A 24,444-nucleotide genomic window follows, 5' to 3' on the forward strand; every position below is an offset into this window, starting at 1 on the left:
TTATTAAAGTACAGGTGTTTGTCAAATGATGTGCAATACATTTTAATGACCCTTTAGATTAGTGTCCCAATATACAGTATTATCGATGTTGGAAGATACATGCAAAGACGGAGAGCTATGTACGACTCCTTTGAACATATAGTTGTGATGACTATTTTCTTTTCCTTTTTTACAATTTTATTTATCTTCACTTTTGCCAATTTATTGCTGTATTGTATATTTTATATGTTCAATAAACAACAACAAAAACAAATTGTAGAGGCGTAGTTTTAAACAAATTTTCACTATTTGTTTTCCAATTTTTTTTGGAGTAGGGTGGGGGTGATAAAACGTTACACACTTTCGAATCTGGCATAAATCCCGCTATTCCTGGGCCGATTTCTACCACTCTTGCGTATAGTTAGCTAGCTAGCCATGCACACACTTTGACAATGACGTCAGCAGAACAGTTCAATCTTTAGGGTTATAGAACCGTCACTATTTAACATCAGGCTTAAGCTAGCGGACGGAAGGCTAAGGTGTGTGGTTGTTTGAAATACACACAGTGTAATTCTCGTAGATTCATGTTTAGTGGAACAATAAACTTCGGTTTGAAGTGGCAACAAACAGCTTGAGGCCTCTGTTTTTGAAGAACTTCACGTTTCGCCCAACAAAAACAAATTGTAGAAGTGTAGTTTTATTAAACAAATTTTCACTATTTCAGTTTTCCAATTTTTTTTTTTGGAGGGGGGTGGGGGGATAAAACGTGACACACTTTCGAATCTGGCATAAATCCTGCTATTCCTGGGCCGATTTCTACCACTCCTGCGTATAGTTAGCTAGCTAGCCATACACACACTGACAATGACGTCAGCAGAACAGTTCAATCTTTAGGGTTATAGAACCGTCACTATTTAACATCAGGCTTAAGCTAGCGGACGGAAGGCTAAGGTGTGTGGTTGTTTGAAATACACACAGTGTAATTCTCGTAGATTCATGTTTAGTGGAACAATAAACTTCGGTTTGAAGTGGCAACAAACAGCTTGAGGCCTCTGTTTTTGAAGAACTTCACGTTTCGCCCATGTGCTGCTAATTGTTGACTTCACTGCCATCGTATGGAGCTTGCAAATCAAAGCAAAAAAAAAAAAGAAGTCAGAACTCGTACGTTGCAAGTGATTCTCAAAGTGTGGCCTACGGGCTCCCTCTAGTGGTTTGCGAAAGAATCAAGTACCAATTCTCAACTCTTAATTCTGTTGAACTATTTTATTTTTAAACATTGACAGTATTAAGAGACAACATTTACTCAACTTTTGTGTGAAATACATTCTAATTGAGTCACTTGAGTGCCCTTTTCTTGTTTTTTCATTTTCCAATATTTAAGTGCAGTGTTCACGTTCGTGTGAGATCAAATTTGTGTATCTGTTAATTACTGTCCAGCGTTATCTAAAATCTGACGCTAATTGAAGTTCCTCATTTCAATTTAGTCGTGCTCCCCTTCTTTAATCATACTTTGGGTGTAATAAGAATTGATGTTTATGTAGATTTTGCATATATCGTTGTTCCTATTTCATCCATTGGCTCATATACCAGTTATTGGTCAATAGATCAGATACCACCTTTATTTTATTTGATTTTTTTTAGCCCCAGTATTCATAAATATTGCCCCCGGCCCCGATAATTTCCATACAAGTCAGACTCCACTTGTGACGCTTCAGTGTGTCTCTTTATTTGGTTCGGTCACTTCTTTGCCTCCCTCATTTCAGTGTCTCTTTCCTACTTTTTGGCATCCATTCATCATTGACACGTTAAACCCATCCAAAATGTTTCATCATGCCGCGTCATCTGTTCAAGATTCAAATGCTAAGCATGTCATCAGTTCTTCTCATCACCTCATTTTGGAATTATTCTGCAATGTCATTGTCATTTTTTGTAAATCAGTGCTTTGCACTGAATAATTGATTTTGGTTTGGGGCAAAAAAAGCTCTTGGGTGCTCCAAAAAGATTTCAAAACTACCAATGATTGTCGCATGGTGTTTTCAAGCACTGACTTCTGCCCACCAGGTGGCAATGTGTCCATGCTATTGAGATAAAGGAGCATGAAAGTTCCAGTTATCGGTTTTTGAGTCTTTAATGAGTTCCTCCGCGCAACCTCCTGGCTTCTCGTACGTCCAGTGGAGCGAGGTGACATTTGGGGATAGTTGCAAAAACAACTGGGTCCACCTGTGGTGAGACGTCCATTTTTTTTTCCCGACCATACGTAGACATACTGTACACCAACGGTTCGCTTTAGGGGAAGGTGTTGAATCCATTCTTATTGTGCAAAGGGAGGTTTTCCGCCCCCCGGAACTCCTCGGCGATCTCATCGAAAGTGCGGCCCTTGGTCTCAGGAACCCGAAACCAGGTGAAGGCAAAGCCCATCAGAGCCATGGCCATGAAGAGGAGGTAAGAGAAGCCGCCGATGACTTTCTGCGTGCAAGTAACAGACGCTCAAGTGGCCAAAAGGGACAAGAACTCCCACCCAAGGGGATGTGGACTGGACACTCACGTATATGGGAGGAAAGAGCAGCGCCAGGAGGAACTTCCCTCCCCAGTTGAGCATGCTGGCGAAGGCCATGCCGATGGACCTGCCGGGCTGGTCGAACAGCTCGCCCGCGATGAACCAGGAGATGGGCCCCGGCCCGAGCTCGTAGGCCGAGATCAGGGAGAACACCAGCAGGACCTGAAAGCTCCCCAGCTCGGGTACCGTTTGCTGCGCCGAGAAGGACACAAAACCAAAACTTTTTCGGTGGCTCAGAGCCTACTTTTTTTTTCAATTGGCGTGCGTCTCTCCAAGTGAACGAGTTCAGAATTGTTTACGTTGATGTTATAAGAAAATTTCCTTTGTTGTGTGTTCACGAACACCCCCATAGAATTTATTTTGTGGTTTTCGTGCTAGTTTTTCTGTTTAGGTGCATTATTTTCGATTTTCTTGGTGCCATTGAAGGTACCATTAAGTTACGTTTTTTGGAGGGGGGTCTTTGAACGCCTCTCGAGCCGAATGGAGAATATATATATATATATATAAAAGAGTATATTTATTTTGTCCAAATACTCGCTCATTGGATACAGTTTTCTGTAAAATATCCAAAAACCAAAATAGTCACCTTATATCTACTGTAATAAATACGGTTTGGTTGTGCTGGACTGTATTTGATTATTATTTCATTTTTTTTTTTCTTCACACTTGCTACATCCCTTGAGGGAAATGAAAGCAGTCCACTGTGTAACCGTTTCATGAGCAAAGAGTGAAGCTTACCACCAGTGAATCGATGACGGTCAACAGGAGGTTGCACATGGCGATGATGATGAAGCCCATCAGGAGCAGTCGCCGCCGCCCTGCCCTTTCCATCAGGAAGAACTGAAGATGGAAAAAGAAGGTGACGAAAAGGAACCGGATGCGATTGCGGCGACGTGACAACGCGGACTCACCGCCACCAAAGTGAAGATCACGTTGACGGCGCCAACGCCCAAAGTCAGGTACTTTGCCTCCTCAAAATTAGCCTGGAACATTCTGGTGGAATAATTGATGATCTGCAAGACGCGGTTTCAATTTAGGTTTTCAAAATAGGGTTTAGGGTTTCAAACAAAGGCTTGGGTTTGAGGTTGTTTCAAGCCAGGGTTTGGGTTTTGAAAATATAGTCTTGTTGTTACAAATTAGTCTGTCAAACTCAGGTGAAGGTTTTTTTTTTTTTTAAAGTGACCATATCAATTCAGGCTTGGTAGTTTGGGTTAAGGTTGCAAACAAGGGTTAGCGTTTAAAATTTGGCTTTCTGGTGTTTTCAAGTTAGGCTATCAAGCTTTTCAACCAAAAGTTTGGGTTTCAATTGAGGCTTTCTAGCATGATTTTAATTTATATAGAGAGGTTAGGGTTTCTAATTCTGGTTAGGGTTTCAAATCAACTTTAGATTGTAAATTAGGGTCATGGTTTCTGGCAAGGGTTAGGGTTTCAAACAAAGGCGAGGGTTCAAATTATGGTTTCAAGTTACTGTGTCAGTTTTGGCTTTGAAGCTTGGGGTAGGGCTCTAAGTTCGGGTTTCAAGCTTGGGGTTAACGTTTCACATGAGGTTTGGATTTTAAACTTGGGTTAGGGTTTCAAATTAGGGTTTCAGGGTTGATGTCTCAGACAAAAGTTAGGAGTTGATTTAAAGCTTTTCAACTTGGGTTAAGATTCCAATTTAGAGTTTCCAGGCTAGGTTAGTTTCCAACTCATATTTTAAACAGCAATTAGGGTTTGAAATTAAGGTTTCAAACAACGGTTATGGTGTCTGATTGGTGTCAACTTGGAAGTGTTGTGCCTCGTTTTTAGTGGTTACCGCATTGAATCCCGACAGCTGGCTGCCCAAGTTGACGCAGAGGACGATGATGATCGGCTGCCTGTAGCTTCGCTTCCGGAAAAAATCCAAGACGCCGACGGACGCTTGAATATGCGCCGCCTCACCTTTCATCTCCTCCAGCTCGGCTTGCACCGGCTCGGGACGTCCTCGCAGTCTGAGCAGGGCTGCGGGACGGTCACATTGGAATTAGCTACTCTGCCAGAATAAAGTCGACTGTTCGGTGTCCGGGTTTTGCGCTCTCGGGTACAACTTTTTGTGATGTACCCGACAGGGTTCACGATTGAATTGATTCGGTACAAGGAAGTGATGTTTATGGTTGGAAAATTTAGATCAATGTTCCAAACGGGCAGAGGGGTGCTAGGACTGTGAATCCTTTCCAAAGTGCCGACTGACAATGAACTGTTAACGGTTCTTGTGAAGAAAAGAACAACAACAACAACGTTGTTTTTTGTGTGCTTTTGTACTCGCCGCTCTTCAGTTCCCAGATGGCGCGTCGCAACCCGCACTACAAACTGGTTTCCAACAAAGTTTGGGCTTTCAAATGAGGGTTATGGTTTTAAATTAGGGGTTCAAGACTGGGGTAGGGTTCCAAGAAAATTATGGGATTTCAAGAGATAGTTACGGTTTCAATCCAGGGAAAGGGTTTCGAGTTATGCTTGAAGCCAAGGTTAATGTTTCAAACATAGTTGAGGCTGTCAAGTTAGGGTTTCAAGTCTGGGTTGGGATTTCAGATTAGGGTTGTGGTTTATTTCAAGTTATGGTTTCAAGACTGGGTTGGCTTCGGTACATGGTTTCAAATGATGGGTGCAACTCAGAGGTAGGGTTTAAATCTGTGATTCACGATAAGGCAAGGCTTTCAAATTTTGGGTTCTAAAAATGGGTTGGGGTTTCAAGCAAAGGTTAGGGTTTCAAAATAGAATTATGGTTTCAAAATACGGTTTCAATTCTGGGTTAGTGTTTCAAATTAGCCTTTTTGGTTTAAACTGAGTGCTTCAGGCTAATGTTAGGTGTTTTTTTTAACTAGGTTTATGGTTTCAAATTATGGTTTCAAGCCTGCCTCAGTTAGGGTTTCAAACTAGAGTTAATGTTTCAAATTATGGCTCCAGGCCACAGTTAGGGCTTCAAATGAGGTTTTTCAAACTGGGTTTGGGCTTTTAAGTTAGGTTTGAACCCTTAGAAATAGGTTAAACTGGGGTTATGGTTTCAAATTAAGGTTTCAAATATGCGTTAGGATTCCCAACCAACAGTTAGCTGTTCAATTTAGAGCTTCAAGCCTGGTTTACGGTTTCAAATAGGGTTCCAAATTTGAAATGCGAAGAGTTTTTAATTTCATAAAATGATGATTTGAAGCTGGGTAAGGTTTTGAGAGCCAGGATTGGGCTTTCAGGTGAAGAATAGGGCTAAAAGTTAGGGTTGTCCTACCAGCGTCGGCCTCGTCCTCCTGCCCCTTGTTGATGAGCACCTGAACCCTTACCCAGACTCGGATCCATACTTTGAAAACTTAATTCCAATTTGAAACTGTAACCCAAGCTTGAACCCTTTCATGCACTCTGCAACCTGATCTGATAAAAAGCTGTCCACTGGAGTAACCGCTGTCCCTGAAAGGCTTAAACTATAACTCTAACTTGAAACCCTCATTTGAAACTCAAACTTTTTCAAAGCCTTGCCCCAGACCTGAAACCCTCATTTTAAATGCTAACCTTAGGTTAAAACCCCAAACAGTCTTGAATAACTAACCCAGTCTTAAAACACAAACCCCTGACCAGAAATCTTACCCCAGACTCGAGACCCCCACCACCTCAGTCAGTCTTAAAACATTTACGATGACCTGAAATCTGAACCTGGTCTTGAACCCCTACGTCAGTCACCTTAATCCAGTAAAGTAGGCCCGGCCGACGAAGCGAAACTTAAAACATCGCTTGTGCTAATGCTAAAGTCAATGGAGAATCCCATTTAAATGCTAACAGGAAATTAGCATCGACTTTGGCCGTGCTCGTCCTTCAGATAAATATTCACACACAGACGATGTGGAACCACGTACACACAAGGTAAAAGAACACGACACAAAGGTGAAATTTTTACCCATCTGTGAAATATTTGTTATATTAACGGAAATCCAATCGCAACTTCTTCTGCTCTCCTCCAAACGCACAGGAACAGCTCCAAAATTGTCGGCCACGAATTTGACACCCAGGCAGCCCAGTAGGGCTCCAAAGTCCTTGATGCTGACAGAGAGAGACCACAGCAGGGTGAGGCTCTCGTCGGGCATTGTTTCGTTATATCGATGCCTCCATGTCTGGTTGAAGAACTCCTCGATGATCTAAAAAGCAGACAAGGTGTCATTTGTTCCAGAAAAGCCGTTCGCTAATCGGTGGGTCCGTTTTACCTTAGCGGGGGCGTTGACGTTCCCCGTGTGGTAGCCCACCTGCAACGAGCCCAAAATCGCCGCCACGACCGAGATCAGGACTAAGGCCGTCAGGTGGCACTGAAACAGACGGTAAAAAGGATGACGAGCGCGACCAGTGCAGGTGTTCGGGTCTGGATTACGGTTTTGAATTGTGGTGTCAAGGAAGTGTTGAGGTTGCAATGCAAAGGTAGGGATTTCAATTTATGGATTCAAGACAGGGTTTCAGGAAAAGGAATAACTTCAAATCAGGGTTTATAGCATCGGTTAGGCCACAGGTGTCAAACTCAAGGCACGGGGGCCAGATTTGGCTCGCCACATCATTTCATGTGGCCCGCGAAAGCAAATCAAACATGTCAACTTCCATGATGCTTGCTAAAATCGCGGCCAAAATGTACAATTCTTATATGGAATAAATAAGAGAGATACTGTAGTGTAAGCATTTTCTTGTTACTAAACCCCTCATGACAGGAACTTAAAGAATAGTTGAATTAACCGTTTTTTTTTTTATAGGCTTCCAGTCATAATGGCCTTCCTTTGGAAATGTTAACCAAAATGTGGACCACGACAAAAATGAGTTTGACACCCGTGGGTTTGCCTTCTTATCAAGGTTTCAACTCTGAGTTTGGGTTTCTCATCAGGGTTTCAAAAGTGGGTTAGAGATTAAAATGAGGTTTTAGCGTTTCAGATGACAGTCAAATTGGGGTTTCAAGGCGGAGTTAAGGGTTGAGAACCATGGCCCCTGGTATGCACATAGTAGTGTAGTCCACGACAGTATGGACGGTCTTGGAGGTGAAAAGGTGATATCAAGTATTTTCGCACCGTGCTAACATGTTGACTCCTATTTACATCAAGGAAGTGTTAGTGTTCTGCTCTCACGTGTTGGGAGGGTGGCTGGAGAAGAAGACGACAACACAAACCTCCTGTGGGGCCATTTGTCAGCTTCGGATGAGGTTCGTCTCCCGCCGGGTGATCACAATGCATTTATCTACTGCGGAGGAACAAAGAAACAAACACAAGATGACCGTTGCCGTCGAAACGAGGTCCATCCAGCAGGGAACAAGCCTCGGGACCCCGGTGCAAGCAGACTGTATCGACCAATTCTAACCCTGCTTTGAAACCCCATTTGAAACCTTGACCCACGCTTCAGACCGAAAACAAGCCTTCAGAACATAACTTGGAACACCATCTTGTCCATCTTGAAAACCTAACTTTGGCCTGAAACATTACTTTGGTCGCCCAGGTCTCAAACCAATTTGAAACCCTGACCCAGTCTCGAAACCATAATTTGAAACCCGAACCCACTTTCGAAACTCCGAACCTGTACTGAACCCTTACCCAGACACGACACAAAGGTGAAATTTTTACCCAGCTGTGAAAAATTTGTAATATTAACGGAAATCCAATCGCAACTTCTTCTGCTCTCCTCCAAATGCACAGGAACCAAAGCCTTGCCCCAGACCTGAAACCCTCATTTTAAATGCTAACCTTAGGTTAAAACCCCAAACAGTCTTGAATAACTAACCCAGTCTTAAAACACAAACCCCTGACCAGAAATCTTACCCCAGACTCGAGACCCCCACCACCTCAGTCAGTCTTAAAACATTTACGATGACCTGAAATCTGAACCTGGTCTTGAACCCCTACGTCAGTCACCTTAATCCAGTAAAGTAGGCCCGGCCGACGAAGCGAAACTTAAAACATCGCTTGTGCTAATGCTAAAGTCAATGGAGAATCCCATTTAAATGCTAACAGGAAATTAGCATCGACTTTGGCCGTGCTCGTCCTTCAGATAAATATTCACACACAGACGATGTGGAACCACGTACACACAAGGTAAAAGAACACGACACAAAGGTGAAATTTTTACCCATCTGTGAAATATTTGTTATATTAACGGAAATCCAATCGCAACTTCTTCTGCTCTCCTCCAAACGCACAGGAACAGCTGGTATTTGTTTTTGTTATTTCAATTGCGATTTTTGTAATATATTCTTAATCACATGACGTGCTGGACTTGACATCATCCAACAGTTTTCCACAAGAACGGATAGAGCAAAGGTACAGTATGGCCTCTCTTCTATTTCACTTTTTTTTATAAAATGCCTCACTCTACCTCACGTAAGCCTGTTCTGCACATGAACAGAATAAGGTAATTATTTTATTCCCTCATTTGCTTAAGTAAATTTGTCCTCTAGGGCAGCAGTAGCAGCTATCTTAAAAGCTAGCTTCTACTCTGAAGAGAAAGCTAACATTCGTTCGGGTTTGCAACCCTGTTACCGTGATTACAATGACAGGTATCGTAAACAAGTAAATCATGGAATAAAAGATAATGAGCCTATGGTTACAAAATATGGAGCAGAAAATCAGAAAAATGAAGTTTGATTTAAAAAAATTTTTTTTTTTAAGAACACTGAAGCCAAAATGTCCTCCGATTCTGGAATGACCTGGATTCAAGACAGGGTTTCAGGAAAAGGAATAACTTCAAATCAGGGTTTATAGCATCGGTTAGGCCACAGGTGTCAAACTCAAGGCACGGGGGCCAGATTTGGCTCGCCACATCATTTCATGTGGCCCGCGAAAGCAAATCAAACATGTCAACTTCCATGATGCTTGCTAAAATCGCGGCCAAAATGTACAATTCTTATATGGAATAAATAAGAGAGATACTGTAGTGTAAGCATTTTCTTGTTACTAAACCCCTCATGACAGGAACTTAAAGAATAGTTGAATTAACCGTTTTTTTTTTTATAGGCTTCCAGTCATAATGGCCTTCCTTTGGAAATGTTAACCAAAATGTGGACCACGACAAAAATGAGTTTGACACCCGTGGGTTTGCCTTCTTATCAAGGTTTCAACTCTGAGTTTGGGTTTCTCATCAGGGTTTCAAAAGTGGGTTAGAGATTTAAATGAGGTTTTAGCGTTTCAGATGACAGTCAAATTGGGGTTTCAAGGCGGAGTTAAGGGTTGAGAACCATGGCCCCTGGTATGCACATAGTAGTGTAGTCCACGACAGTATGGACGGTCTTGGAGGTGAAAAGGTGATATCAAGTATTTTCGCACCGTGCTAACATGTTGACTCCTATTTACATCAAGGAAGTGTTAGTGTTCTGCTCTCACGTGTTGGGAGGGTGGCTGGAGAAGAAGACGACAACACAAACCTCCTGTGGGGCCATTTGTCAGCTTCGGATGAGGTTCGTCTCCCGCCGGGTGATCACAATGCATTTATCTACTGCGGAGGAACAAAGAAACAAACACAAGATGACCGTTGCCGTCGAAACGAGGTCCATCCAGCAGGGAACAAGCCTCGGGACCCCGGTGCAAGCAGACTGTATCGACCAATTCTAACCCTGCTTTGAAACCCCATTTGAAACCTTGACCCACGCTTCAGACCGAAAACAAGCCTTCAGAACATAACTTGGAACACCATCTTGTCCATCTTGAAAACCTAACTTTGGCCTGAAACATTACTTTGGTCGCCCAGGTCTCAAACCAATTTGAAACCCTGACCCAGTCTCGAAACCATAATTTGAAACCCGAACCCACTTTCGAAACTCCGAACCTGTACTGAACCCTTACCCAGACACGACACAAAGGTGAAATTTTTACCCAGCTGTGAAAAATTTGTAATATTAACGGAAATCCAATCGCAACTTCTTCTGCTCTCCTCCAAATGCACAGGAACAGCTGGATGGTATTTGTTTTTGTTTTTTCAATTGCGAATATTGTAATATATTCTTAATCACATGACGTGCTGGACTTGATATCATCCAACAGTTTTCCACAAGAACGGATTGAGCAAAGGTACAGTATGGCCTCTCTTCTAGTTCACATTTTTTTTTTTATAAAATGCCTCACTCTACCTCACGTAAGCCTGTTTGTTCTGCATATGAACAGAATAAGGTAATTATTTTATTCCCTCATTTGCTTAAGTAAATTTGTCCTCTAGGGCAGCAGTAGCAGCTAGCTTAAAAGCTAGCTTCTACTCTGAAGAGAAAGGTAACATTCGTTCGGGTTTGCAACCCGGTTACCGTGATTACAATGACAGGTATCGTAAACAAATAAATCATGGAATAAAAATAATGAACCTCTGGTTACAAAATTACAAAATATGGAGCAGAAAATCAGAAAAATTAACTTTGATTTTTTTTTTCATTTTTCAGTAAGAATACTGAAGCCAAAATGTCCTCCGATTCTGGAATGACCCTTGAAATAGCATCCACGAAGATCCCAGGTTAGCCCAAAAGAATCAAGTTGTTCAAGAATAAAGCCTTCAAGTGCAGGGATGAACAGGCATGCTGCTGTGACGATAGTTTGTGGAGTTGTTGGGTTTTAGTCGCACAATAAATACTCAGTTTTGAAATGAATGAAAAATCGTTTCAGTCATCGTGATTTCGATCTCAATCTAAAATAATCGTGATTATCCCTTTCGGGGACGGCGGTTACCACAGTAGACAGCTTATCATGTTATCTGGTGACAGGGTGCATGAAAGGGGTTATTATTGTTCTTTTCTCATAATGATCCAGAAATTATAACCCAACTCAGGAAAAAAATGACTCATATATTGCAGTGCTTAACATAAAATAAATGAATATTCCAGATACTCACCAGCGCTGCTGAAGAAAATCTTGTCCGAAGTAATCACAAGAGATGAAGTGTTTTTACGATGTTTCCACTCTATCATTTATTATCTCCGACCCGATGCCATCCTCATCCCGTGCGATTCAAGTGCAAGAGTGTTCTTGGCTGAGGGCTCCAATCCTGGAATCGTGCGCACACACACAAGTATACAAAGACACACGCAAACACACACCTACCGGACCAGTTAGTCTCGTGATGAAGTCGCACGCAGTCGCTGAATTTGTGGCCGGCCTGAAAAAATAACAGCCGCGGGCCCCCTGCAAAGCTTGTCATGTAACGGCTGATCCGACACACGTTTTAGGGGCTGGCCCGGGAGCAGCTCACTTGTCCCGCTGCAACTTTGGCGGAGCGTTTGCGGACGGATCCCCGAGGCCTTTTGGACACGTGCTAGGTCGTTTGGTTTTGCTGCATCGATGCGACGATGTCGACTGCATGAGGATTATTCGTGACCGGTACCTTTCTAGGAAATGAAAACGCTGACATTGGAATGAGTGGAGTGAACACATTAGAGGGTAATGCTAATTAGCGAATGCTCACCTCAAATTTGGAGGTCTGGTCGCGACTTAAGGAGGTGTAGCGAAAGCAAGTCAAATCAAAGGCAAAGCACACAGGACATAAATGGGGACGTACAGAAAAAAAATACAGAAGAAATGAGAGCAGAAGCACAGAGGACATATAAGGGGAAGCGCGAACGCAGTCTTGAAACCTTCCTTTCAAACCTTGAGCCAGATTTATTCAGCGTCATCCGTAACTATTTCTTTAAAAAGTGAAGAACGGTGTAAGCACAAACAGGCCCGGGTTTGGAGGCGCGTCTGGCAAATGAACTTTGACCTCACCCAGGCCACAGCAACTCCTTCACCCCTCTGGGGGCAGGTTCAAACCGACCCTGACCCCCAAGCGGCGTTAATGGTCCTTTCCAATTACTCTTTATGGCGTGTCATGTGGTTTTAAGTGTTTCAGTGCACACGAGGCTATCCCAGCTGACTTTGGGCGCGAGTAGTAAAAAAAACAAAAAAACTCACATAAACCATATTGGAAAAGTTGCTAAAAACAAAAACAACAAAAATTGTACAATATAAAATAATACACAATATTAGCTGAACACTCATGGCTGTAAGATTTTTGAAAAATAGTTTGAAGCTTCACATTTTTTTTCTCTGGTTGGAGGGTGTTGACGCGAGCGCAGACGTATATTAGCGACTTTGAAATGAGCGATTTTTGAGCGTATTAAATTCGCGAGTGAACATGATTTTGGGGTAGTGTTGTGTTGATGTACAACTGTATAAGATCGCAATATGAGGAACCAACTTGAACGATGCTGTTTGGTAACTCAAGCAAGATTGTGGGTTTTGTTTTTTTTTTTCAAATTAGCATATTCCGAAAAGTGCCTCTTTTGGGAGATGCGAGAATTCCTCTGACCAGTGGCGATGTTTCTTCACCTGCTCCCTTTGTCAAGTGCCTGCAACTTCTGTTGTGAATTGACGCGAGATCAATAAAACGGACTCGACTTGACATCGGGTCACGAGCCCCAATTCCAGTCGCCACCTGTGAAATCCACACGGCGCGAGTGCATGTGATGTGTCACGACGAAACTAGTTTGAACTTCACGCCGCGAGTCAAATGCGCCACATGTGTCCGCGGATGAGCCAGATGTACTGCAGATGCCCCGCGGCTCCAATTTCATCGGTGAAATGAACTCACCCCCCCGAAACCTCGCCTAAGCGTCGTCCCGCCCGCCAACACGCGCCGGCAACATCCACGCCTTTGAGGTCTCATCTGTACATTGCATCGAAAACAGAGAGTGTCTTTGTCGTCGTTTTTTTTTTTTTTCCCCATCCCCGCGCACATGGAAGCTATTAGCGTTGATTGTGAGGGTGCACCTTTTAATTGCATGTCAGCTTCAAACAATAAAGACACCTGGTACCGCATGAGCAGATGGATACGGGTAGTAAGTCAAGATGCAAGTCCCGTATGGTCGATGTAATCAGGCAAAAATCCCTCAGATTTTTTTTTGTATTTGGAGGAGATTTGGAAATGGCCAAAATGATTCTAAAACGGCCTCTTAAAACTAGAGGTACAACGATTAATGGACAACTTATTGCTGATCAAATTAATCATGAGTCCAATTTTTCAATGAAGGGATAGAAATGAAAGCTTTTTTTTTTTTGCGATTAATCGACAAAATAATCCACAGGTTAATAAATGATTAAATTGATGTCAGATTGCCTGCGGCTTTTCCTGTATGGCTTTGTCAGATATTTTATTTTATTTTTTTTGTGGATTTACTCATCAATAGACACGTTGTCTAGGGACTGACCATAATAGTAGATTTGAGTGTTTCTGGGCATGTTTTCTTCAAAATTTTGGTGGGTCAACTCATTGTAGACATGCCGACCAAATTGCATGTTGCGAAGGTAAACGAACTAGCTAGCAAATGTCAAAATGTTGGCTTCTAACCAAAACGGCAGTCTTGTGTCTTATCGGGCATGTTTTCCGGAGACTTTTTTTTTTTCCCCCCCCGAGTCTACTCGTGATAGACAAGCCTGCCAAATTCCGTGTTCACAAGGGAAACTGGCTTCAGGGTACATCTTTTCGCTTTTAAACATTCTAGCAAGGTGCTACAGGCTATTTCGTAAGGGTTCATCATGATGCCTGCAAAATTTGTTGTTTTCCGAGTCTGGGAAAACCCTCAATTTTTTTTGCGTTTGTTTTGGGCTTCCAGCATTCCATATTATTCTCACACACAATACAACGGATTGGATAACTTCTGAACACAACGTATTACCAAAAAAATGCAGGACCAGATTGCCTGCACCTGTATGGCTTTGTGAGATTTTCTTTTTTTTTTGTGGATTTACTCATCAATAGACACGTTGTCTAGGCACTGACCATAATAGTAGATTTGAGTGTTTACGGGCATGTTTTCTTGAAAATTTTGGTGGATCAACTCATTATAGACATGCCGACCAAATTGCATGTTGCTAAGGTAAACGACCTAGCTAGCAAATGTCAAAATGTTGGCTTCTAACCAAAACGGCAGTCTTGTGTCTTATCGGGCATGTTTTCCGGAGACTTTTTTTTTTTTTTTCCTGAGTTTACTCGTGATAGACAAGCCTGCCAAATTCCGTGTTCACAAGGGAAACTGGCTTCAGGGTACATCTTTTCGCTTTTAAACATTCTAGCAAGGTGCTACAGGCTATTTTGTAAGGGTTCATCATGATGCCTGCAAAATTTGTTGTTTTCCGAGTCTGGGAAAACCCTCAATTTTTTTTGCGTTTGTTTTGGGCTTCCAGCATTCCATATTATTCTCACACACAATACAACGGATTGGATAACTTCTGAACACAACGTATTACCAAAAAAATGCAGGAAAACAATCAACATGTTGACTTTTGATATTTTTCCGAAAGACTTTTTTTTTGTGGATTTACTCATCAATAGACACGTTGTCTAGGCACTGACCATAATAGTAGATTTGAGTGTTTACGGGCATGTTTTCTTGAAAATTTTGGTGGATCAACTCATTATAGACATGCCGACCAAATTGCATGTTGCTAAGGTAAACGACCTAGCTAGCAAATGTCAAAATGTTGGCTTCTAACCAAAACGGCAGTCTTGTGTCTTATCGGGCATGTTTTCCGGAGACTTTTTTTTTTTTTTTCCTGAGTTTACTCGTGATAGACAAGCCTGCCAAATTCCGTGTTCACAAGGGAAACTGGCTTCAGGGTACATCTTTTCGCTTTTAAACATTCTAGCAAGGTGCTACAGGCTATTTCGTAAGGGTTCATCATGATGCCTGCAAAATTTGTTGTTTTCCGAGTCTGGGAAAACCCTCAATTTTTTTTGCGTTTGCTTTGGGCTTCCAGCATTCCATATTATTCTCACACACAATACAACGGATTGGATAACTTCTGAACACAATGTATTACCAAAAAAATGCAGGAAAACAATCAACATGTTGACTTTTGATATTTTTCCGAAAGACTCAAATATTTATTTTACGAACTGCGATCTGCATAACGTCACATGCTGTGTACAAAAAGCAGGATTAACCAGAGCGGGGCTGCCAAAATGAATGGACTGAGGCATGTAAACATAGTATTCCATTTACTGCTCGTGTTTAGTCACCTCGCCATTATTTCCTGGCATTGCTAGATCTTCAACAGTCAAGTAGATTGCGAGGGCGGGGGGAATAGGAGGGGGGTGTCAAGCTCCAGTTGAAACTTTTGTACTGGATGTAATGAAACACTCACAGAATGTTGCTTATTTTTTATTGTTTTTTTTTTTTTATTCTTATTACTTGTCGTTTTTTTGACACGAACTCAAATTTACAACAACGGTTAGCAAAGGACATTGATCTTCAAGCATTGTGCGCCGACAAAACGCTCGCAAATGTTGGGTTGCACTCGGAGGGGACGAGGAGCACAGACTAAACCTCAGCCGCCACTTGCCTATGCCCGATGTTGGGGACAAAATTTAGCCAGCCGTTACGTTTTATCCAAAGCTAAATTGGGCATACGCTGGGCGAGTTAATTTTACTTGTTGATTTGTTTAGAATTTCTTTTTCTGTCGATATCAGAACACGTACGGTGTTGGAATATTTATTTTTTCTAATACGTGATAGAACTTGTTACGTTAAATGACATACTGAAAGTTAAACGGCATGAAACATTGACGCCAGCGTTTTTTTGAACACTTATTTATTTGAATTCATCAACGAAAATGATGTACCATCACGAGAGAGATATTTGGGTCCCATGTCAATCGTTGTTTTGGACTTTTTGGACATTGGCAGCGACTCATATGAACCCTTTTATGCAACCTGGAACCTGATCACATGATAAACTGTCCGCTGTCGTAACCACTGTCCCCGAAAGGGTAAAAGTCATTTGAAAAATACCATTGCATTTGCGTTTTCTCTCAGCCAAGGATGAATGGGGGAGGCTGATTGAAATAAATCAGAAGATGAAATCTTTTTTTTTTTTTTGTGGAAACAAAATCTGAGATTTTATGTTCAAACCGTATCGCTCAACCGTAACATTACAGTAGCGTGAATTATTTTCTCATAATTAACTCGAAGTCAGTCAAGTGAGTTAGGTAAGAAGTAACCCAGCGTATGCCAACCCCCCCCCCAAAAATAAAAAAATATCCCAACGTCATGTTGGTACAACATGCTAAGCCAGTGAAGTGAATCCTTACTCCACGCAAAGTCCGCCCCGCCAAAATGCAAGTCAGATATCACACTGTCAAAAACCGCTAATGTTTCTACAAAGGTTGCTTGCCGTCGGGGTTGGAAAAATTCCGGAAATTTTCAATGTCAGAAACTTTCCACGGGAAGTCACTTGAATTTGTGGGAATGGACAGGGATATATGAAATCTATTTGGGGAAAATAGATGTAGATGTAGATATGTTATTCGGAAATATGCTTCTAAAACAGTGACTATCGGTTGCTAACGGTTAGCATGTTAGCTTTAAGCTAGGCAAACTTTTTCATAAGGTAAATCTACGTTGCTTGACGTACACAGTGTCATTTTTTTTTCATGTTAAGTGCGACGTACAGTACACGTCAACCAAGAGTGCAATTTGAAGTCTCTCTTTTTTTTAATGTATTTATTGTGGAACATTTGCTAAACTGCTGCTTATTGTGAAGGGAGTTGAGTTCATGCTAGCAAGTCAAAGCAAAAAAAGAAAAAAAAATGCCGACAGACGGTTCATATCTGGAAAAACCCTTAAATTGGCTCACTCGTATCTCAAGGCAACACTGCAAGCGTAACGGCATCTATTTTTGATGGATGTCTGACAAAAAAAAAAAAAAGCTTACGGTTATGCTTGGTCGCGATTATCTTCCCGGTGACTTCCCACGTGGAAAGTGTCGGATTTGAAACATCTGCTCAATTCCCCAGGCGAATTTCCCATGGAAATTTATGGCAAAGTTTCCGGAAATATTCCACCCCCTTTGCAACCCTTTTTTTTTTTTTTACAGTGCAAGGGGTTCCATCCCGCTAAAATTTCCGTGCTGATGAACTCAACTTCAGCAGTCACAGTTTCATTCTAATTCATTGCGCCCCCGTTTCCTATGTACAACAAACATTCCTTCACCGCTTGCTAGTAGGGATGGGCAATCCGCGGCATTTCTTTCAACAACCATGGAGAAAATTAAGAGTCAAAATGTTCTGAACTCCTGTTTCAACAACGATAGCTGACCGTCATGAGTGTTATTGACGGGATTTTACAGTATGCTTAATCACGCGGGAGAATAGCTCCGTGAGTGTTCGAAAGTTCTTTTTGATGTCCGCAGCGGAAATCACGCGCGCAGAGTTCCGTCGATACGAGATCCGATTTTTTTTTTAATGAGACATGAGAATCACTCTGAATGTTCTGAACCCCCCGTTTCAATGCCCATAAATGTCACAATGTCGTGTCGGTCTTTTGCAGACCACAAATTTCGACCCGGCGCTGCTTCGAGACGCGATTCCGCACCATCCTTGGACTTCTTTTTTTTTTTTCTAAACAATCGAGATGATGCCCATCCCTAGTTGAGAGCCATGTGCACTTTCGCCGGCTAACTGCTAACATTTATGCACATGCTCCACTTGTGACGTGACGACTTTTACATATAACTGTAGATATATTCTGACTCTTGGCAGAAACACCACAAGCAAACCAAAATGCAAACATGGAGGAGAAAGTGCAAATATTTTGGCGCTGCTTCATTTTCTTCTGTTTTGCGCGTATGTGTGTGTGTGTGTGTGTGTGTGTGTGTGTGTGTGTGTGTAGAACAAGTCAGGAAGTTATTTTCTCTCCGATCAGTCTTTTTTTTTTTCACCGTCATGCGAGCGTGCTGATGCCTTCCTTCTGTGCCCTCTGCTCTCGTCTCGGCTCCGGGAACTTTCTCCTCTCACACCAGGCGACCTGCTGCAATCACAGCACGGAAAGACGCCATTAACTATGACACGCGCTTATTCGATCACGTAGGTCCGACATGACAGGATATGCGTTTAGGGATTCATCGCAAGTGTTTGTATCCTGCAGATAATGTAGCTCTTGCTCTGTAACGCCCCTTGGAAAGTGAAGGGAAAAAAAAAAAAGACCTCCGCCTCCAGATCACCATAAAACTGGGATTTACCGTCATCAAACGTCACCACCAACGTCCACCCACTCGCGAAAATATTGGTTGATTTAGCGTCACTTTATCTGTTTAGTACACGAGGTTCTTGAGTACATGAGGTACAAATTTGGTAGCAATCGCACAAAATCTCGAGGGAAAAGTCAATGTTTGAAGCAACTTTGGAAAGGGCCAAAATAATGTCAAAATGGCTGCGTCAACAAAACAAAAATATTTTCGGCTATAAACCGTTTTTGTGGATGTACTTAAGATAAAATTCTCCTAAATTTTTGGTTGTAAAATTAAACAAAACAACAACAACAAAAAAGAATGGTGGTGAGTCAGACCCTAAAACGGTTGTTTTAAATCCCAATGGCATAACTCGTCTGTCTTTATGGGCATGGCTTTGTTGATACTTTTTTGTGGACCGAAAAATTTCAGGTGCCTGAGGGGAAACCGCAAGTGTTTTTGTTGTAGGTCTTTTTTAAATTTCTTTTTAAGACATGGCCTCTGGATAATTTTTTTGTGGGTCTCCTCCTGACGGTCTTGCCAACTAAATTTGGGGTTTGAGGACTGAATCCCCCCACCAAAAAAAAAAATGTCATCGAGTCAGACCCCAAAATGTCACTTCGGGGTTTAAGGACTGACTCCCCCCACCAAATGTCACTTCAAGCCACAATTGCTGACTTCATGTGTCTTTTCAGACATGGCTTCCTCAGACTTTTTTTTTCTGTGGGTTTACCTATGATACCCCTACCAAAGGAACATTTTTAACACACTTGCAAGTCGCAATATTTTATGACTTTTTTTAAGTTGGTGGATTTATTTGGCTTAATGACTACAAAGCAGAAAGGCCTTCATAATGCCTTCCCTCATTACAGATGGATGGAAGTAGACTCTTTTTAAAAATATATATTATTATTATTATGACGGACATACGGAGGGCTGGAGAAAAAAATGATGGGCTTTGATTGCTTACAGATGGCCACAATATAGTGTGTGTGTGTGTGTGTGTGTGTTACGGAACATTGTGCGCACGTCGGTATGTGGAAGCTTGTGTTTGTAGGCGCGCTTGGCGACATTTTTAGTGCAGGTGGACCCTCGGTAGCTCCTGGATTTAGCGTTCACCATCTCTCGACGGGGTCATAAATCTCACGCGTGCGGCACATTGAGGTCCACTTTCACGCACATGGAAATCAAACGTTACGGCCAACTATTTGCAACGACCGCTCGTTTTAGACATTAGATATGTTAAGTATGGTTTTGTTGGCCACATAAGCATAAGAGACGACTTGACTTGCATTCCATAGCTTTGGCTTGGCTCTCCGTACCCTGCAGGTTAAGTACCCAATTCCCCATTTAGTGCCCATAAAAAGTTTTATTTGACTATTGACTATAAATAATAGTTATTTGAGAATAAATAAAATTTACATGTATTTTCAAGTGATCCTTTCTCACTATTATTTCCAACGTGTACAGGATGTGAAAGTTAGATTTTTTTGGGGGGTCCAATCAGATTTCGGGGTAAGTGCGTCCAGGGCCTGCAGAATCGTTAGTCTTGGCTGATGTAACTTAACCTTTATTAGCAATGGGACTGTTTCCGTAACCAATCAGATTTCGGTTTCGCCTCAGAAGGCCAGCTAGCCAGCCCACAAAAATGTCAGCTTTTTTTTTCCCGATGCTCTGATTGTTTGGGCAGAGGTGAAAAATAATTGATACAAATCAGGAAGCTGACTTTAGTGAACAATAAAATGTAGAGATTTTAAAGCTCTATTGCGATGGATTTAATCCAAGTTTTGTGGAACTAAATGTTTCTATTTCCGTTCATTGTGAAGAGACCAAAACGGTTTCCGAATCGTTCCTTCACAGATAACGCATTGTGTCAGATTACTTCACATACACTTTATTTTTGGTTTCAAGTTTTCTGTGTCTTTTCCTGTCCTTGCCCGCGATGCTCTAAAAGTAAAAAAAACAAAAAAACAAACAAACATTTGACTCAAGACAAGCCAATTATGATCCACTTGCATTCAGAGGCAACAGACTCTTTTTTTTTTGTTTTTAGGTTTGTGCTTCGTGTCGTTTTTCAGGGGTCATTTGAAAAGAAGCAATAACTCTCATCTCAACAGTTCGGTTTCAACAAATTCACCCAAAACAAACATGGTGTGCAGTTAATGAAGACAAAATGTGCAAAAAAATATTCATGGACCAGTCCGACCAGAACGTCATGTAAACAACCTGAAGGTTTTTCTCGATAAAATGTTATTCATAAAGACTTTTGTGTGATCTGCACCCTTCCGTGACTGTTGCCAAGGTAAACGACAAATAGAACATTTAGAATCCAGTTCGTTGGTCGAGAAGTCTTTGAAGTTTACATCCACCCAGGAAATCATGCAAACCAAATCGAGACGCCGTAGCGCAGAGCTCATCGGGAAAAGTCGAGCAACCAGCAAGATTAAGGAAGGCGCAACACTGTTCGCTCTGTTTATGATGACTGCCTAAAGCAGAAATTTCCAGTCTGTCTTCTTCACATTTCCTCCAAGTGATGTTATACGCTAGTCTCCCATTTCTTGACGACGACAAGAGTGAGAAGAGACACTTATGGATACAGTTAAAAAAAAAAGTGTCTTTTACTAGGATTTAAATTTTTTTTTCAAAGAGTGCTTGAGGGAGTGAGTTGGGGGGGGGGTACTAAACAAACTATTGTGCACCTCCTGACATCTCGTGAAGGATTTTATGACATTTAATCGAATGTCGCTGGCAGAGCTACACAAACAAAGATGCATTATTCCTGGCAAATAATAATTTTTGGACCAAGAAGTGAAATTTCCCGCAGGATACCTAAAAAGTGTGTCAACCAAATTTTAATATTATAAATTTTTTAATAGTCCTTTCAAATTTTTTTTTTTTGTTCTTGTTAGTGGTATCTTACCAGCAAGGTTTTTTTTTCTCATAGTTTAGTTAATCAAGGCACTTTACAAAAGAGTCACTTTACTTTACCAGAACTGCACAATGGTTGAGACTCACTGGCCTTACCCAATAGCGTGTTGCGAAAGGACCCCGTGAAGCCAAAAATCTCCCAACTCAATAAAATGTGGTCATGTTCATTCGGGGGACCAACGGAACCAGATTAACAGCAAGGCTGCTGACTTGGCGGGAGGCTATGTGGAGAAAATGGCCACCCGGGGACCACCCATCAAAATAGAAAAAAGAAAAAAAACAACAAAAAAAAAACAAAAACACCACAACTTTAGCATTTCAAGACTTTTTCCATGACTGGGATATGTAGCGTTTCACCACCACATGCTCTTAATCAGCCCTCCCCATAAAATAGCAACTCAACATTGCGACACGGAGTGCAAAGCCATAGTGACTTAAAAAAAAAAGATGTGGGCCGTTTAGAATTCTTGAGGCATGTCTGAACACAATGGGCCTCATTAACAGGAACAATAAATGTGGGGAAACGTTCTTTTGCGCACACCTTCAGCATCCACTCAAAATGCCCGTTGGATCCATGACACTTTTGCAGCGTCCAATTTACTTCTCACCGCCGCGTGTTTGTCACTGAATCAAAACGAAGACGAAAGGCCTTTTCGCACGACACATAGCAACTCGCAGCGTGCCATCGACGAACCCGTTCGTTATGTATTGCGACACGCAAAGTGGCCGTTTGCCGTAGAGTGACGGGCCCTTGAATTGAAATATTCTCAATTCCTGGGTGGTGGCACAGTGACGTCATAAGGCGCATCCAATAGAACAGAGGCTGGCGGAGTGATTTCAGAGTGCTAATGGCAATAGATAATAATAGCCTCCCTGTTACTTCCTAGTTGACTGCCAAGCACGCACTTCCAAATATGGGCGAGCTTGCAAGTGCTCTGTTGTCCTTGCGCACTGCCCCGGGGCAGGGGGGGGGGGGGGAACAAGAGCAGCGTGAAAAGGTCTTACTGACAGGTGTGATCTGATATCTACTTAAACCTATAAAAGGACCCAAATTGTGCGTTTCTAAAGGAAAATGGCTCGAGGGCAGAATTTTCAAAACCTTGCCAGAGGTGCTAAGGAGGAGACTTTTGAGAGTCTAAAATGTCGCATATATAATGAAGTATAATCTTGATGTCTAAATGTGGAGACGTGACTATTGTGATTAATGTGCTTATTAATCGGGTTAAAACAAACAAACTATCACTATAAGCAGAGACATATTAGTCAAAGTAGTAGCATTAGTCGCTCTTACTGAACACATTTGTCCCTTGCCTTGTCCCGTAGTTGCTGCCGGCTGTTGAACCACCTGCAAAAATAATAAATTAAAAAAAAATTAAAATGATGGTTTTAGATTAAACGAACCAATCCTTTGAACCTTTACAATATGAAATGGAATGTACTTTTCAGTGTGTACTCTTGATGACTAGCGGATGTATTCTGGTAACAAGCAAGCCACCTTCTCTCTCTCTCTCTCTCTCTCTCTCTCTCTCTCTCTCTCTCTCTGTCTGTCTCTCTCTCTCTCTCTTTTTTAAAAATAATACATTATTATTGCTGCCACTTATAACAGAGGAAAAACTATCAGGTCTTTATTATTCAGGTCTTTTGTTCAAAAAAAGAATCAATCTACTGTTTTGTATTACTATTAATGTTGTTGCAGTTTGTTCATTTCCTAAAAAGAAGAGTACAGTTATTGATCAAAGTCTACTTTTTTTTACTTAAGTACAGGAGTTCAATCAGTACATTTACCTTTTTTTTTTCTTTTTTTCTTAAATTACACATAAGTAACTTTACCTCTACTCAAGTATGGTGTATTTATACCACCTCTACATGTTGAGTCAAACCAGGTACTTGAATCAGTACTTCTACTTTTGAAGGACGTTTTTTTTTTGTGAGTACATTGCCACCAAATGAAGCCCTCCCTTGTGGATGAATCACACATGAATTTTTTTTTTTTTTTTTTTTTATGTGACATCATCTCATGTGTCTCTTCTCTTACCGTCCTTGCCGACTCCTAGGCAGCCCTTGAGCTCGTGCAGCGAGATGGCCTTGTCCTTGTTCAGGTCGCAGTAGTCGATGAACTTGCGGGCGCACTTCTTGGGCTTGGCCTTCTTCTTCAGGTACCTTTTGAAAGGCTTCAGTTCCTTCTTGCCGACGTCCTGGCTGCCGTTGGCGTCCAGCTGGGCGAAATACCAGTGCACCACCCGCTCCTCCAGTGTGTGGCTGGGGTCCGGCTCCACGAACCTGCTGTGGGGGGGTCATTGTGAAATGAATCGGCAAAATGATGTTGATTTGTTTTTTTTGTCATCTGCAATAAAAGACTTGACAATTTCGATAGCCATCTGATTCTAATCGGTTCTGCTAGTATGTGTGGGAGTGTGAAATGAAAACCATGAGCGCTTCCTCCAAACTCTTGCGTTTCAAGGAAAAAGCAATCAGACAGATCGGAAGAAGGAGACTGCGTTCTAAAACAAGGGATTATGAACAAAGGGGACATCACCCGTGAAATATGCATGGTCTTTGTCCCTTTAAATGTGCCATATTTTGTCTCGATACACCGCCCTGCACCATCATGACTATTTGCTAAAAACAATGACGTTATCCAATGACGCTATCTAATGTACCCTATTTGTTTTCAATAAATACAACTATGGGTGTAAAATCTCAACTCAGGGGGCCCAAGTCTACAGGATGGGATGTACAAGGGCCACTGGGACCAAACACTATCACTTCTGTCTTCTTTTCATTCAAATTCAAGAAATTTTATGCCATCCGGGATCAAAGTGGCCTTTATGAGAAAGCATCTTTTTTGCTCAGTGGGACATAGATCTGACAATCATTCACATCCACACAGTGAGAACAGCAGAGGCCCCAAAATTGAGCCCTGTGGAACACCACATGACAGTGGGGCAGTACGTGTCTCAGACCAGCCAAGGCTAACACAAAAGGTTCTGTCAGCTAAATAGG

General features: G+C 41.9%; 2 protein-coding genes and 2 long non-coding RNA genes across 4 annotated transcripts in view; 1 reads left to right on the forward strand and 3 right to left on the reverse strand.

Moving 5' to 3' along the window:
- Nucleotides 1-1,224: 1,224 nt before the first annotated feature.
- slc2a1c (solute carrier family 2 member 1c) lies at nucleotides 1,225-12,428 on the reverse strand. Its single transcript, XM_019872258.1, has 10 exons — nucleotides 11,366-12,428; nucleotides 9,918-9,988; nucleotides 6,739-6,837; nucleotides 6,505-6,672; nucleotides 5,775-5,814; nucleotides 4,332-4,516; nucleotides 3,448-3,549; nucleotides 3,275-3,376; nucleotides 2,525-2,728; nucleotides 1,225-2,445 (listed from the first exon to the last, which is right to left on the reverse strand). The coding sequence occupies exons 2-10, from the start codon at nucleotides 9,930-9,932 to the stop codon at nucleotides 2,266-2,268; spliced, it is 1,095 nt and encodes a 364-aa protein (XP_019727817.1). The 5' UTR covers nucleotides 9,933-9,988; nucleotides 11,366-12,428; the 3' UTR covers nucleotides 1,225-2,265.
- A 2,879-nt stretch (nucleotides 12,429-15,307) lies between these two features.
- LOC109517277 (uncharacterized) lies at nucleotides 15,308-16,996 on the forward strand. Its single transcript, XR_002168512.1, has 2 exons — nucleotides 15,308-15,797; nucleotides 16,404-16,996. It is a non-coding gene; the product is annotated as an uncharacterized LOC109517277 (long non-coding RNA).
- Nucleotides 16,997-17,748: 752 nt separating this feature from the next.
- On the reverse strand, nucleotides 17,749-23,744 carry LOC109517275 (uncharacterized). Its single transcript, XR_002168510.1, has 3 exons — nucleotides 23,477-23,744; nucleotides 22,733-22,786; nucleotides 17,749-18,314 (listed from the first exon to the last, which is right to left on the reverse strand). It is a non-coding gene; the product is annotated as an uncharacterized LOC109517275 (long non-coding RNA).
- Nucleotides 23,745-23,912: 168 nt separating this feature from the next.
- Nucleotides 23,913-24,444, reverse strand: part of smoc1 (SPARC related modular calcium binding 1) — a 36,272-nt gene continuing 35,740 nt past the window's right edge. Inside the window, exon 15 of the mRNA XM_019872259.1 lies at nucleotides 23,913-23,942. Coding sequence (XP_019727818.1) covers nucleotides 23,913-23,942 — 30 coding nt within the window. The remainder of the gene's footprint in view (nucleotides 23,943-24,444) is intronic.

Source organism: Hippocampus comes, unplaced genomic scaffold (assembly GCF_001891065.2).
Source record: "Hippocampus comes isolate QL1 unplaced genomic scaffold, H_comes_QL1_v1.1 scaffold92, whole genome shotgun sequence".
Lineage (NCBI taxonomy): Eukaryota > Metazoa > Chordata > Actinopteri > Syngnathiformes > Syngnathidae > Hippocampus > Hippocampus comes.